Source organism: Centruroides sculpturatus, unplaced genomic scaffold, assembly GCF_000671375.1.
Source record: "Centruroides sculpturatus isolate CEXI.00-Female unplaced genomic scaffold, Cexi_2.0 scaffold82, whole genome shotgun sequence".
Lineage (NCBI taxonomy): Eukaryota > Metazoa > Arthropoda > Arachnida > Scorpiones > Buthidae > Centruroides > Centruroides sculpturatus.
Genome location: NW_019384498.1, coordinates 410,043 through 421,804, shown reverse-complemented (window position 1 = coordinate 421,804; position 11,762 = coordinate 410,043). Strand labels below are relative to the sequence as shown.

At 29.9% G+C, this 11,762-nt stretch overlaps 2 protein-coding genes across 2 annotated transcripts in view; one reads left to right on the top strand and one right to left on the bottom strand.

Moving 5' to 3' along the window:
• The first annotated feature begins 1,365 nt into the window (after nt 1-1,365).
• On the top strand, nt 1,366-3,366 carry LOC111621966 (stabilizer of axonemal microtubules 1-like). The gene is made up of 7 exons (XM_023364221.1): nt 1,366-1,462; nt 1,534-1,621; nt 1,701-1,820; nt 1,899-1,997; nt 2,072-2,272; nt 2,350-2,814; nt 2,899-3,366. The coding sequence occupies exons 1-7, from the start codon at nt 1,422-1,424 to the stop codon at nt 3,301-3,303; spliced, it is 1,419 nt and encodes a 472-aa protein (XP_023219989.1). The 5' UTR covers nt 1,366-1,421; the 3' UTR covers nt 3,304-3,366.
• A 4,821-nt stretch (nt 3,367-8,187) lies between these two features.
• Nucleotides 8,188-11,762, bottom strand: part of LOC111621989 (F-actin-uncapping protein LRRC16A-like) — a 197,595-nt gene continuing 194,020 nt past the window's right edge. Inside the window, exons 35-36 of the mRNA XM_023364280.1 lie at nt 10,769-10,891; nt 8,188-8,596 (exon numbers count right to left, since the gene is read on the bottom strand). Of these exons, the coding sequence (XP_023220048.1) occupies nt 8,307-8,596; nt 10,769-10,891 (413 nt within the window). The 3' untranslated portion in view covers nt 8,188-8,306. The remainder of the gene's footprint in view (nt 8,597-10,768; nt 10,892-11,762) is intronic.

Genomic DNA, 11,762 nt, shown 5'->3' with positions numbered 1-11,762 from the left:
AGGTCGTTGACCCGGTGGAAATTGGGGACTTAAAATCCCACTTCTGGGACACCAGTGCGAGGTTTGCCGATTGGGGAAAAAGTGTCGCGACAGTCGAGCGGTCAGCACTGTCGTGTGGGAGTGGAAAAACTTACTGAGACAGGTCTTCCATCGCAAACTATTTATTAAATATAAAAATTTCTCTTACAACTACTGTTTTCTTCGGCGTAAGGCCTATCCACAGAGTGAATCAGTTCAAAGTTCAATCTTACGATCTTCTCTTCTTTTGGCGAAGATGATGAGGAAAACGTAGGCTCCGGGGTGCACAGCACAACTTGAAGGGGTGATTCTCACAGTAGATTATCCTTGGCGAAAGTTGCTGGGACAGGATGGCGAAAACTTCTTTCGGGACGACGAACCGCAGGAAAAATCCAGAAGCGGAGCACACCGAACTTAGTAACCAAGAACGTCACATCCTATTTTTGCGCGATTTTTATAAGTTTTTCTGAGTCCCAGATCGAACATTCCGATAGGTCGATGTCGATCTGCCCCCGTTCTCTAATTGGTCTCCCTCCTCGTTACAAATTGTAACGGGATCGGAGCCCAGATCGCGGGGTGAGTCAACTCCGATTGACAATTTGATTCCTATCGAAGACGCTCGATCTAAGTACTCAAATTCATCTATTGTTTCTTTCTGAGAAATTCGTTTTTTCTCAGAAATTTCTACAGATATGACTTTATATGGACATAATATATTCACCTTGCGTTAGACGGTTTCTTTTTACTATATATATTATTATAATAAAAAAAAACACTTTTTTTATACGAAATTAAAACATTATCTTGCGCGAATTTCGACCTACTTCCGGAGCCTCTCATAAACAGAGAGGTCAGGACACGTGCTGACGTCACTAACTTGCCATTCCTGGCTAACATTGTAGAATAGGGATCTGGCTATCCTTGTAGTATATAGTCCTTGCGTATGGCCGAGTGGTTAATGGCAGTGTGATAGTGGTGCTACTGTAATGGAAAATACATGAACCTTCTCTGGAAACTTGTGGATAGCATACATTTCGAGTTTTTTTCAATACACTTTCTCATTTGTATGTTTTAAATGTTAATAGGATCATAACATTTTTTTAATGCAGTGTTTAATAAAATCGGCAACGACTATATTTGTATTATTTAAATCAGCATTTACAAAAGTATGTTTGGCGGGAAAAAAAATACCGGCCCACTAAAAATTTATAATTATAATACAAAATAGAAAATATATAATAAATTCCAGTCAGGAGACGTCTGTTAAGACTGGTTTCACACTAAAGTATCAACAAAATAGCAAGTTATATATATATAACGATATTTATAACGTAACGTCGATTCCATAATTCGATCGTAACAAACAGTTTCATAACAATCATTTCGAAATAAATTCGATAAAGATGAAAGTTGATAAGTGCATTAGCGAAATATGTATTTGCGGGTAGGTCTTGAAGAATTAATACGAATTTTATTAAAAATTTTTAACCGTAATATATAAATATTTAATTTCAGGCGCCATCGTTGCCCCAAAAAACCCAGAAAAAACATTCGGCCGATTAGCACTTGCGATACTAAATTACCAAATTCTGAATATACGGAGGTGCAGTTTGATTTATATTTTGAATTTTTTTTTTTTTAATGTTAAGGAGAGATTTTATAAATGCAAAATTCATTTCTAGAAATACAGAAAATTTGACGTTTTTCCCAGAAGCGCCATTAAACCCGCCATAACAGCTAAAAAATGCGAGGCGAAAATGGAAACATTAACTACAAATGCCGAAGCCTATCGGGCACATAAGGTCATTTTTATGATTTATTTTGATTTCTTTTTAATATTTACAATTTTCAGATATTTATTTATATATGTACAATTGTAGTGCGAACCAGTGAGGCAACGTCCAGCTACCTCTTATCATCCTCCGACCGTAAAAATGTTTGATGAATCGACATACTTGAAAGATTATTGCGATTTCAAGGCAACAAAACTAACAATAAAATAAAGTATCAACAATAATGCAGTGACAAAATACTAATATCTATTATTTCGCAGATAATTGCCGTTCCAGTTTCGTGTAAACCTAAATCGAAATATAAACCGCCATCCGTTCCATTAGATGATTTAACGTTGCACAAACAATCTTTTAGAACTTGGGACGAAAATACTGCTCGGGGTTGTCGAGGTGTTCTACAAAAGCCGGTTCATCAATCTCTTCCCGCAAATCGACCTTTCCAGGCTCTAACCACGTGCCAAGTACGATTCTTAAACTGTTTTTAAATACTACTTAGACTATAAATAACTTATCAGACTCGAATTTCTCGAATTTATAGGACGATTATCGAGAATATAGAGGGATAGTTCCGGTTAAGGGGAAAGGGAGGCAAGCTACATTGTGTACGGAAGGAATATATTTTATGGATACAACGCATAAAATAGATTTTACAAGAAAGCCTATTTGTTTTCGAAAGTTATGCAAACCACAAATAGTGCGCCCAGAACTTCCTCCTCTAAAAGATTCCACTCTGTATCAGAGGGATTATCGTCCACCACCAAAATTAGTTCAGAGAAAGGACTTTCGACCTGTAGTACGGTATAATCCGCCCGATAATCCACTGGAAAGCGATACCTTTCACAAAACGGATTATAAACCTTGGAAAGTGCACGAAAGAGAAATCCCTCCGTGGACGATTAAGAAACCGTACGAAATGCCTTCTATAAAAATGCACGATGTTACAACTTATGTCTACAGTTATAGAAAACATCCTCATTTTCGGCAATTACCATCCAGAAAACCTGTTAGTATTAAGTCGATTTATACGTTAATTCCAATAATTGTAACATTATCGACGCAATTTATAATTATTTTTTTTTTTTCGTAGGTGCAAACTTTAAAATTTGGAGACGGCAAAATTATGGAGTCCGAGACGTGTCACTCGCACGATTTCAGAAAGTGGGAAGTGGGGCCTAGAAGACCCATCGTTAAACTAGATGCGTATCGACGTCCCGAAGGAAAAATGCTGACAGAATCTACTTACACAAGTCAATTTCGCGGTCGTTTCGTTCCTCCTTCGACAACCATGAAACCTAAACCGTTATTAAAAATAAATGCGGGGCCCATGCAAGATACTTCGGTATACCAAGAGGAATTCCGCTGCCCTTCATCCGGAGTGTGCCCGGCTTCACTCTTGAATTCGACGTCGGCCGAAGGCAAACCTCTTTATCTTCATACCGGCTCTAGTTTGTCGCACGAATATTATATGAAGTTAAACGGAGGCAGAACTTAACTTTTCGGACTTGCAGAAAAATTATTTTGGATCAAAAATATAATAATAAAAGAATTACTTGAATGAATAATTTGTTAATAAACAAAAGAATTTAATCCAACACTTCGAAGTTATCCGGTTATTACTTTCCCGGCTGTTATATGTAAGAAGGAAAGTATGGCCATCGGTCAAAAAATGACCACCAAGATTTTTACATTTTTACAAGATTTAGCTCACCTTGAAACGTCGAGAAATTAAAAAAATAATCGGGGTTTTTTCCCCTGCATGTATGGGTGTTAGTGTGGGGGGTCACGATTTTGTTCACCTTCTTTAAAACTTAATAACTCGTGCTTTTTGTCGAAAATTTCTGACAATTTGCAGGGCGGTTTGCTTATTAGGGGATTGATGTCTATTAAATTTTGGTGGTTAAGGGTCGAAGGGATGGGGGAGATAAAGGGGTCGTGTGTGGTATCTGAAGTAGGGTCGGACTTAATGACGACTTTACTCGTTATTAGCATTTGCAATTTTTTATAAAACCCATCTCTATTCTCAAAATTAAGCGTTTTGCCATTTTATATATTAGTTTAAAATATAACAGATTAAAGGTAAAGTTAAGCAATTCTGCTGGACTTTTTAAAATAGCGATATCATCGTCTAGGGCAGGGATACCCAACAGTTTTCGCCCCCGGGGCCGAATTGGAAAGAAAACTTTTTCCACGGGGCGAACCAGAGGCTACCCTACGATTTTGTGGTGGTGTGAGATCTCATTGTGGTGTCACTCCATAGAAACTGAATTGAAGATAGAGATTACATATACATTTTTCACATTATCATGCTTTATCAACATTTTATGCTGTACTTGCGAGATTTGTAATGGAGGGTTAACTCTTAAATGCACAGTGAGTTGTTGACCTTGTTTTTTTTAGGCATCAGAATTTTTCATCGAGCTATTTGTACCTCAATACAGTAACTAATATTGAAAGATTGATCATGGGCCATATAAATTCATTAGACGGGCCAGATCTGGCCCATACGTTGGGCATACCTGATCTAGGGAGTTATTTCTTGGTATTAGATTTTTATTGGCTTAAGAAAATTGTCTTAAAATTGGTTTTCTACGGAATGTTCATTAAGAAATCGAAGAAAAAATAAATTATGTTTTGTAATCATATATTTCCTACTTTTACCAAATATACAACAAAAAATATCAAATTACTGCTGTATTTACCAATGCATTTTCAATTGTCTACCGGTAATTCAATCCCTAATCATTAGTGAAATTAATATCAAAACAGAAGTAGAATTCTTAGAAATGTTGCATTTGCTTTTATTTTATAAGTTGAAAAATTGAGATACAATTATCAGAATAATGTTAACAAAATCATTAATTCAATTAAAATAATTTTCTGTAATACGCTTCTTGTCTAGTCTTGTATTCAATTATACTAGCTCTATGATGGCTTTTCCTTTTTCGCTAGACTTATTACACCATCAGTCAAAAAGAGGACAAACTTTAGAAAAGCATATCTTTATTTTTCCCTGAGTATGCATTTCAGACATTAAGACCCTTTTCAACTCCATGTTCAACTGTTTAGGGAATAATGCATACAAGTTAGCATAAAAACTTTGCAATGTTACAAAATATGTAAAAGATTCTTAAACTTACATGATTATGAGAAGTACAGGAAATTGCAACGATGGATACAATATGGATGATGATTATTGGTTAACAGGTATTTGCTAAGACAATAATTAAGATGGAAATGATTTGTAAAACCAAAAATGTTAAACAGATGTAAAAAAAGGTTTTGAACTTACAGCAAATACAATGGTTTGATAGATAATGTTGTAAGGCAACAATATACATAATAAAGTACACAGTTAAAACTATAAAATTTAAAACCATGACATTGTATACTGTAAAACTATTAAAGTAATAAAATAGAATGAAGAAGTAAAATAAGTGCACCGTTAAAATAATAATAATTCTTTTACAGTAGAATCATAAACAAATGGAACAATTAGTTTTATTATGTATATTGTTCTTACAACGTTATGTATCAAACAGTTGTATTTGCTGCAATTTCAAAACCTTTTTTACATCTATGTTTAACATTTTTGATTTTACAAATCATTTCCATCTTAATTATTGTCTTAGCAAATACCTGTTAATCAATAATCATCATCCATATTGTATCCATCCGTGCAATTTCCTGTACTTCTCATAATCATGTAAGTTTAAGAATCTTTTACATATTTTGTAACATTGCAAAGTTTTTATGCTAACTTGTATGCATTATTCCCTAAACAGATATATCACATGGAGTTGAAAAGGGACTAAATGTCCAAAATGCATACTCAGGGAAATAAAGATATGATTTTCTAAAGTTTGTCCTCTTTCTGACTGATGGTGATTTCAAATTTTCTTTAGACCACTTAATGACTGGTGTGACTCTATTGTCAACAGGAAAAGTTTGATGTACAGGGTCAAGACACTATTAAAATCCAGAGCATATATTTTAGATGAAAGAAAAACGTAATTAAAGAAATTGAAAATGAAGTTTAAAATGTTTGATAAATATTTCCCACAATGTTAAAAGAGAATATATTACGCTGATAATTTTTATAGTATGTGTAAAGAATGATTTATCATTTACTCTTTGTGGCATCAAAAGTAATTCAATCAGAATCCAAGTAAGTAAAAACAAAGTAAATGCAGAAATTTTATTATATTACTTTTATATAAAATTACACAGAAAAAAAAATTACATTGGTGAGTAGGAACTAATCTTGAAACAGAAGATAAATTTTGAATGGCAGTCAAGGAATGGAAGCACTTGATTTTAATAATCTTGCATACAGAAAACATAACCATAACATTTTGAACATTAATAATATTCAATATCAATTAAATGTGCAAATCATTTTATAATCATTAACCATTCATAGTGACAAAATCATGCAATATGTTTAAATTATTGCACTAATGTATAACTTATATTTTGTTAATGTAAAGATCACAATGGGGCCATAAAGGGATTCCTTTACTCTCCTAATTTAACCTCCCCGTAACATTATAAACAGCAATATGCTGAAGATATGTTGTCTGTTTGATGATAATATGCTAATCCACATAACAACAGCATCTTACATTTCATTTTGATACATAATATAAAAGCAAATGAAGTTAATACATTTAACAGAAATAGGGTTATACAATAAGTAGATAAGTATACAAATGGAGTTTGACTAAGTTTATTTTAAAAGTCTTACCAAATTGGCACTAGAGATTCTGACTCAATAAAGAACAGCATTTCTCTTTATTTTGTCATAAGAGACTAGAGATATATTTAATAAAAAAATAATAAAATATAAAAATTCTTGATTTACTTTTTTTTTAGATTCAACATATTTGTACAAGAATTTACAATTATAAATACAAACAGAAATGATAGTTAAATTTTCCATAGATTGTTAATATGCAGAAACAGAATTGAGAATGAAAGACAATTATTTAATTAAATAGAATTTAGTTTTTTTTTGAATTTTTATACTTCCATCTCTGTTGGCATTTTTCATCTTTTTTTTTTTTGAAAAAAGTACATATATATATATATGTATATACACATATATAAAATTTTGTTCTTGCTGTCTGTACAAATAAAAATTTTACTGATATACAAACAAGAAAACTGAATCAATTAATCTTTTAAGAATAACTATAAATTGTTTAAAGCTCTATATATCAATGACAACTGGAATGATTAGGGACCAGTGAATTAGTATATACATATGAAAATAAAAACCAAAAATACAATAAAATATTGTTTTAACTTTAAATCTCACTTGGTCCCGTTTTAATCCAAAATGCACAAATACAAGCAAAAATCTAATATATTGAAAGCTAACAGCGTTTTCACATTTTTGATAACAAAAAAATAAGGGTATCACAATTAGTACGGTGGAATAAAATATAATTCTTTAATACACATTTACAAACAATAACAGGATGAATAAAATGAAACGGATTTCAAAAGTTTGGAATGCAGTTAATATACCACTTATAATTTATAAAGTTAAGATTTTTATCATTGTTGAAATGATAGTCTCTCTGGTTAAATTATATCGGAATTAAACATTTTTAAATGAAAAACTTACGATTAAACCTAATTATGTTCCAATTTAAAAATATATAATATATATATATATGATTTTAATAATATAGTATTGCACTTATAATCAACTACTTGATTACTATGAAATATTAAATATGTTAATTTTAATTTTTTGTTTTAATTTTAAAACTTATCAGTTTATAATTTAAAATATTTTATACTTCTCAAATAATTGAGTAATTAATCGAGAAACATATTGTTATCGTTAGAATTAAAGTACATAATTTAGAACATATTTAAATAGATTTTAATTGTCAATTCAAAATTGATAAATAATTCAATATTGAAATTAAAGGGAAAATTAAATCATATGCTTAATTGTCTTATTTTGATAATTTAACAAGAATTTTTTAAAAAAATTATAAATTTTGTTGATTTTCATTATGCACATTTAAATTCTATTTATAAGATTATTATATAATTTTCTATTATAATCAACTTTCTAAATTTTATAAATAATATTAATACATTATATTAGAACAATTTCATTACACAACTAATTTAAGCAAATTTAGCTACCATGTACTGTTATTAAGCAGATGTCATAATAATGCAATATTAATAGAATTAAAGTGCACAACTCTTCAATTCAAATAACAATAATTTTCTATAAAGTGTAATGAAATAAGTAAATAATTATTCTGTACATATTTTTAACAAATTTAATCACATTTCTAATTAGCATCTTCTATTTGTTAATCAAATCATTTCATATGACAGACTTCAATGAATGAAGATGGAAATGTTTATTTCACCCATCGAATGTATGTGGCTGAAATTTCATTAACTGATTCACTGATGAAGGAGTGACAGATGGATCAATTTAAGATTATACAAAATTGGCAGTGCTTATACATCCACAATATCTTCATTAATCACTTCTCTTTTTGTAATTAATGCACTATTCTCACTGTAAACAGATGAAGTCTCTCTGTTATTTCCATGTTCAGTGGAAATTACTTTAGCATCATATTTAATTAAATTATCTTGATGTGATGAAGTATCTGTTGATATATTAGAGAGCAGGTACAGTTTCTTCCCTGGATCCTGATCAGATAAAATGGATTGATTGTTATTACACTTAAGAAAATTATCTGACGAGTTTTCTTCTGATGCATGCAAAAGCTGATCTGATAATTCTAAAGAAAGTAAATTTATAAAAAAAAAAAGTTAAAAAGAAAATGAATTGTTGATTACTAAAACAAAAAGAAAAAAAAATCAACCCATTTACTACATTTAAAGTAAGTTTTCTTCTTAATTAAATTTCGTGTTGTGGATCTGACTGTTAAAAAAATTTTTATTACAATTATTATATCAATTTGAATAAAGTTCTTTAAGTATAAGTATTACATGAGAATAATGCAATATTGAATAATATAAACATGAAACAACAAATTAAATTAATGAAAAACTTCAAAAAACAGAAATGACAGTATAAGGATCTGTACTTGTAAATACTAAATATTATACAGTTGGAACTCAATTTTCTCTAACTCTGATCTTTTTTACTGAAAAAGCCTTAAGAGCATAATTCTTTCTATGAAACCTTGACTGCATAAACTTTCATGGTAGAACTTTTAGATGTATCCTACATAACTACAGAACTAAACTGTTGTCTCTACAATATTCTAAGAAATTTGACAATAGATTTCAATGATTTAAATTGTTTACAAAGGACAGAAGTCATTAATGGTAACATTAACTTTTTCTCATTATTATCTTGCAGACCATATACCAATGGGAATCTTATTTATCACAGCCATCATTACAATATCACTGTCACTTATGTGGCCTACAAGTTTCAACTACATGTCAATTTCATAACATAATGATGATGAATATAAATTTTCATCATTTACATTCATCTTGTAAATTTTTTTAGATAAATATTTAACAGTCAACCCTTGTATATTTTCATTTATTTACTGCATTAATGCAAACTGATAACTTTTGGTAATTAAAAATATTAAAAGGCTACTTTAATAGAATTTCAGAAGTTTGAAATAGCTAAATGTTTTTACTAAAATAAAATGAAAAAAATTCTGATAAGTTTCTATACGGTTGAAAAATAAGAGGAAAAAAAAATAGTACAAAAAATAAAAAAATTCAATATTAATAATGAAAAATACTCTCATGGAATTATCAACAATAATATATAGTAAATGGGTTATATAAACAATTAAATACTAAATTATTAAAATAAAAATAATCAAAATATAACAGTAACTCAATTATCTAAATAATAAATGAAATTAAAAATAAATCTAAATAGTTGGTTTAATAAAGAAATAACTATTTAAAAAAAATTAAATATTTACAAATTAGAGAGTAATTCAAACAGTAAAGGCAATTACTATTTTGTAAATTATAAACTAGAAATAAATAACTACATTATTTTTCAATGCAATCTTATTTCTTTTAATAAATGTTTCTTACTCCATCATTTGTTTCAAATATGCTAGTTTTGAAACATATTTTAATAACTTCAAAAGATATCATGGCAGTTCAAAGATTAGAAAAATTTCCTTTATTCTAAGAAATATTGTTTCATATCCACTAAATGAAGTCTTGAAGAAAATAATATTTCCAGAACATTATTATATCCAACCATATCAACAATGATTTTAGTTTCAAATTTATGGCCCACCAGTGGCCAAGCAGTTCCGTTCCCTCAACACTGGTAGTTCGGTCATGGGTTCTCGCCTCACCAGGATCGGCTGGCCACGTGGAGTTTTCTGGGTTTTCTCCACATCTTTAATGCCTAAATAGGGGCCAGTTACCCTTAAAAGACCTCCTGGAAGGCATCCCCCTAGGCAGATCACCCAAGTGTTGCGTTGCCATAACTAACAAAACAAATGAACAAATTTCAAATTTATAATCAATTATTTCCTAGTATTTCTAATTTGTTTAACTGATTTGCATTAAATATGATATGGTTAAATTTTATTAATCTTATCATACATTAGAATGAATTGATCATAAATAATTGTTATAAATTAATAAACAATAATCATAAAATTATAAACTTTTAACTATATATAATTAAAATCAGCCTAAGCTATAAAATAGTATCACAAATAACTTGAAGATTATTTACTAATTGAATTGCTTTCCAATAATATTAATTTCATATTAATTGTGTGGTAATTTATTAGTTATCTAAATAAAGTTTCTAGATACTAATTTCAATTTATATTTAGTTTTTGTGATTAGCATATTAGTAAAAATTTATTATATAAACTTGCTAAAAAAATAAATTTAATAATTTAAGTATATCTTATTTTATACTGTAAAATTAGATTAAAATAGACCTTTATTATCAATATTTTCAGAGTGGTGCATATGTGAAGCAATATCTCCAAGATGCTCAAAATTTTCACTTTCTACATTAACACTACTTTCTCCATCATCTTCATTGGTCAATGCAAATTCACCTATAAAAAAACCCTCCTCTTATAAAATCAAAAATTAAATATAAACAATTGAAAAACTTAAATCTAAATTATTAAATTAATTATTTTTAAAAGTTATTACAATATGTTAATAAATTTTGGATTGTGCCATCCGATTTCTGGCCCCATCAGAAAGAACACCTTATGACTCATAAAATAAATGGACTTGATCTGAGATATACAACTATTTACAGTATATACAGAAATACTTCTGGATGGCTACCAACAACATAGTCTTAAGCCTTGCTTATTTCTCTTTGTTTCGATCGGTTATGTTGCCTTTTATCCAACTTCAAGATTTGTTGGCAGTCCAATCCAGAACTGGGTCAAAAGCTTTCCTTTGGGTCTGCCTTGGTCTCAACCTATCTCACCTGTTCAGGATGACTCACGCTCAGGGCCGGATCATCGCATAGACAAATGAGACAAATGTCTAGGGCCCGGTTTTTAAAAGGGCCCGGTCAAACTGTCTATTTTGAAAAGATTTGTAAATAAGATAGATTACTCTTCTGTTGGACAACTGTATAATACTGGTAAAACTGGCAAAATATTAGGGGAGATCGGGGCAAGATCGGCATGTTAAGCTTTACTTAAATTTTGTGTAATAAATACTGCTGTAAACTGAAAAAAACCTTTTGCATATTGTCTATTGGAATGTTACCTTACTATACATCTGGTTAAAATCAGTTTGGACATAAAAATAATTAAAATAATTACAACTTTACAAGAAGAGAGAAATTGACGAAGTTGCCCCGGGTATAGGGGCAAGATCGGCAACTTCTCTTTTTTTGTAAAGTTGTAATTATTTTAATTATTTTTATTAAAGTTGCCCCTGGTATAGGGGCAACAGTAATGG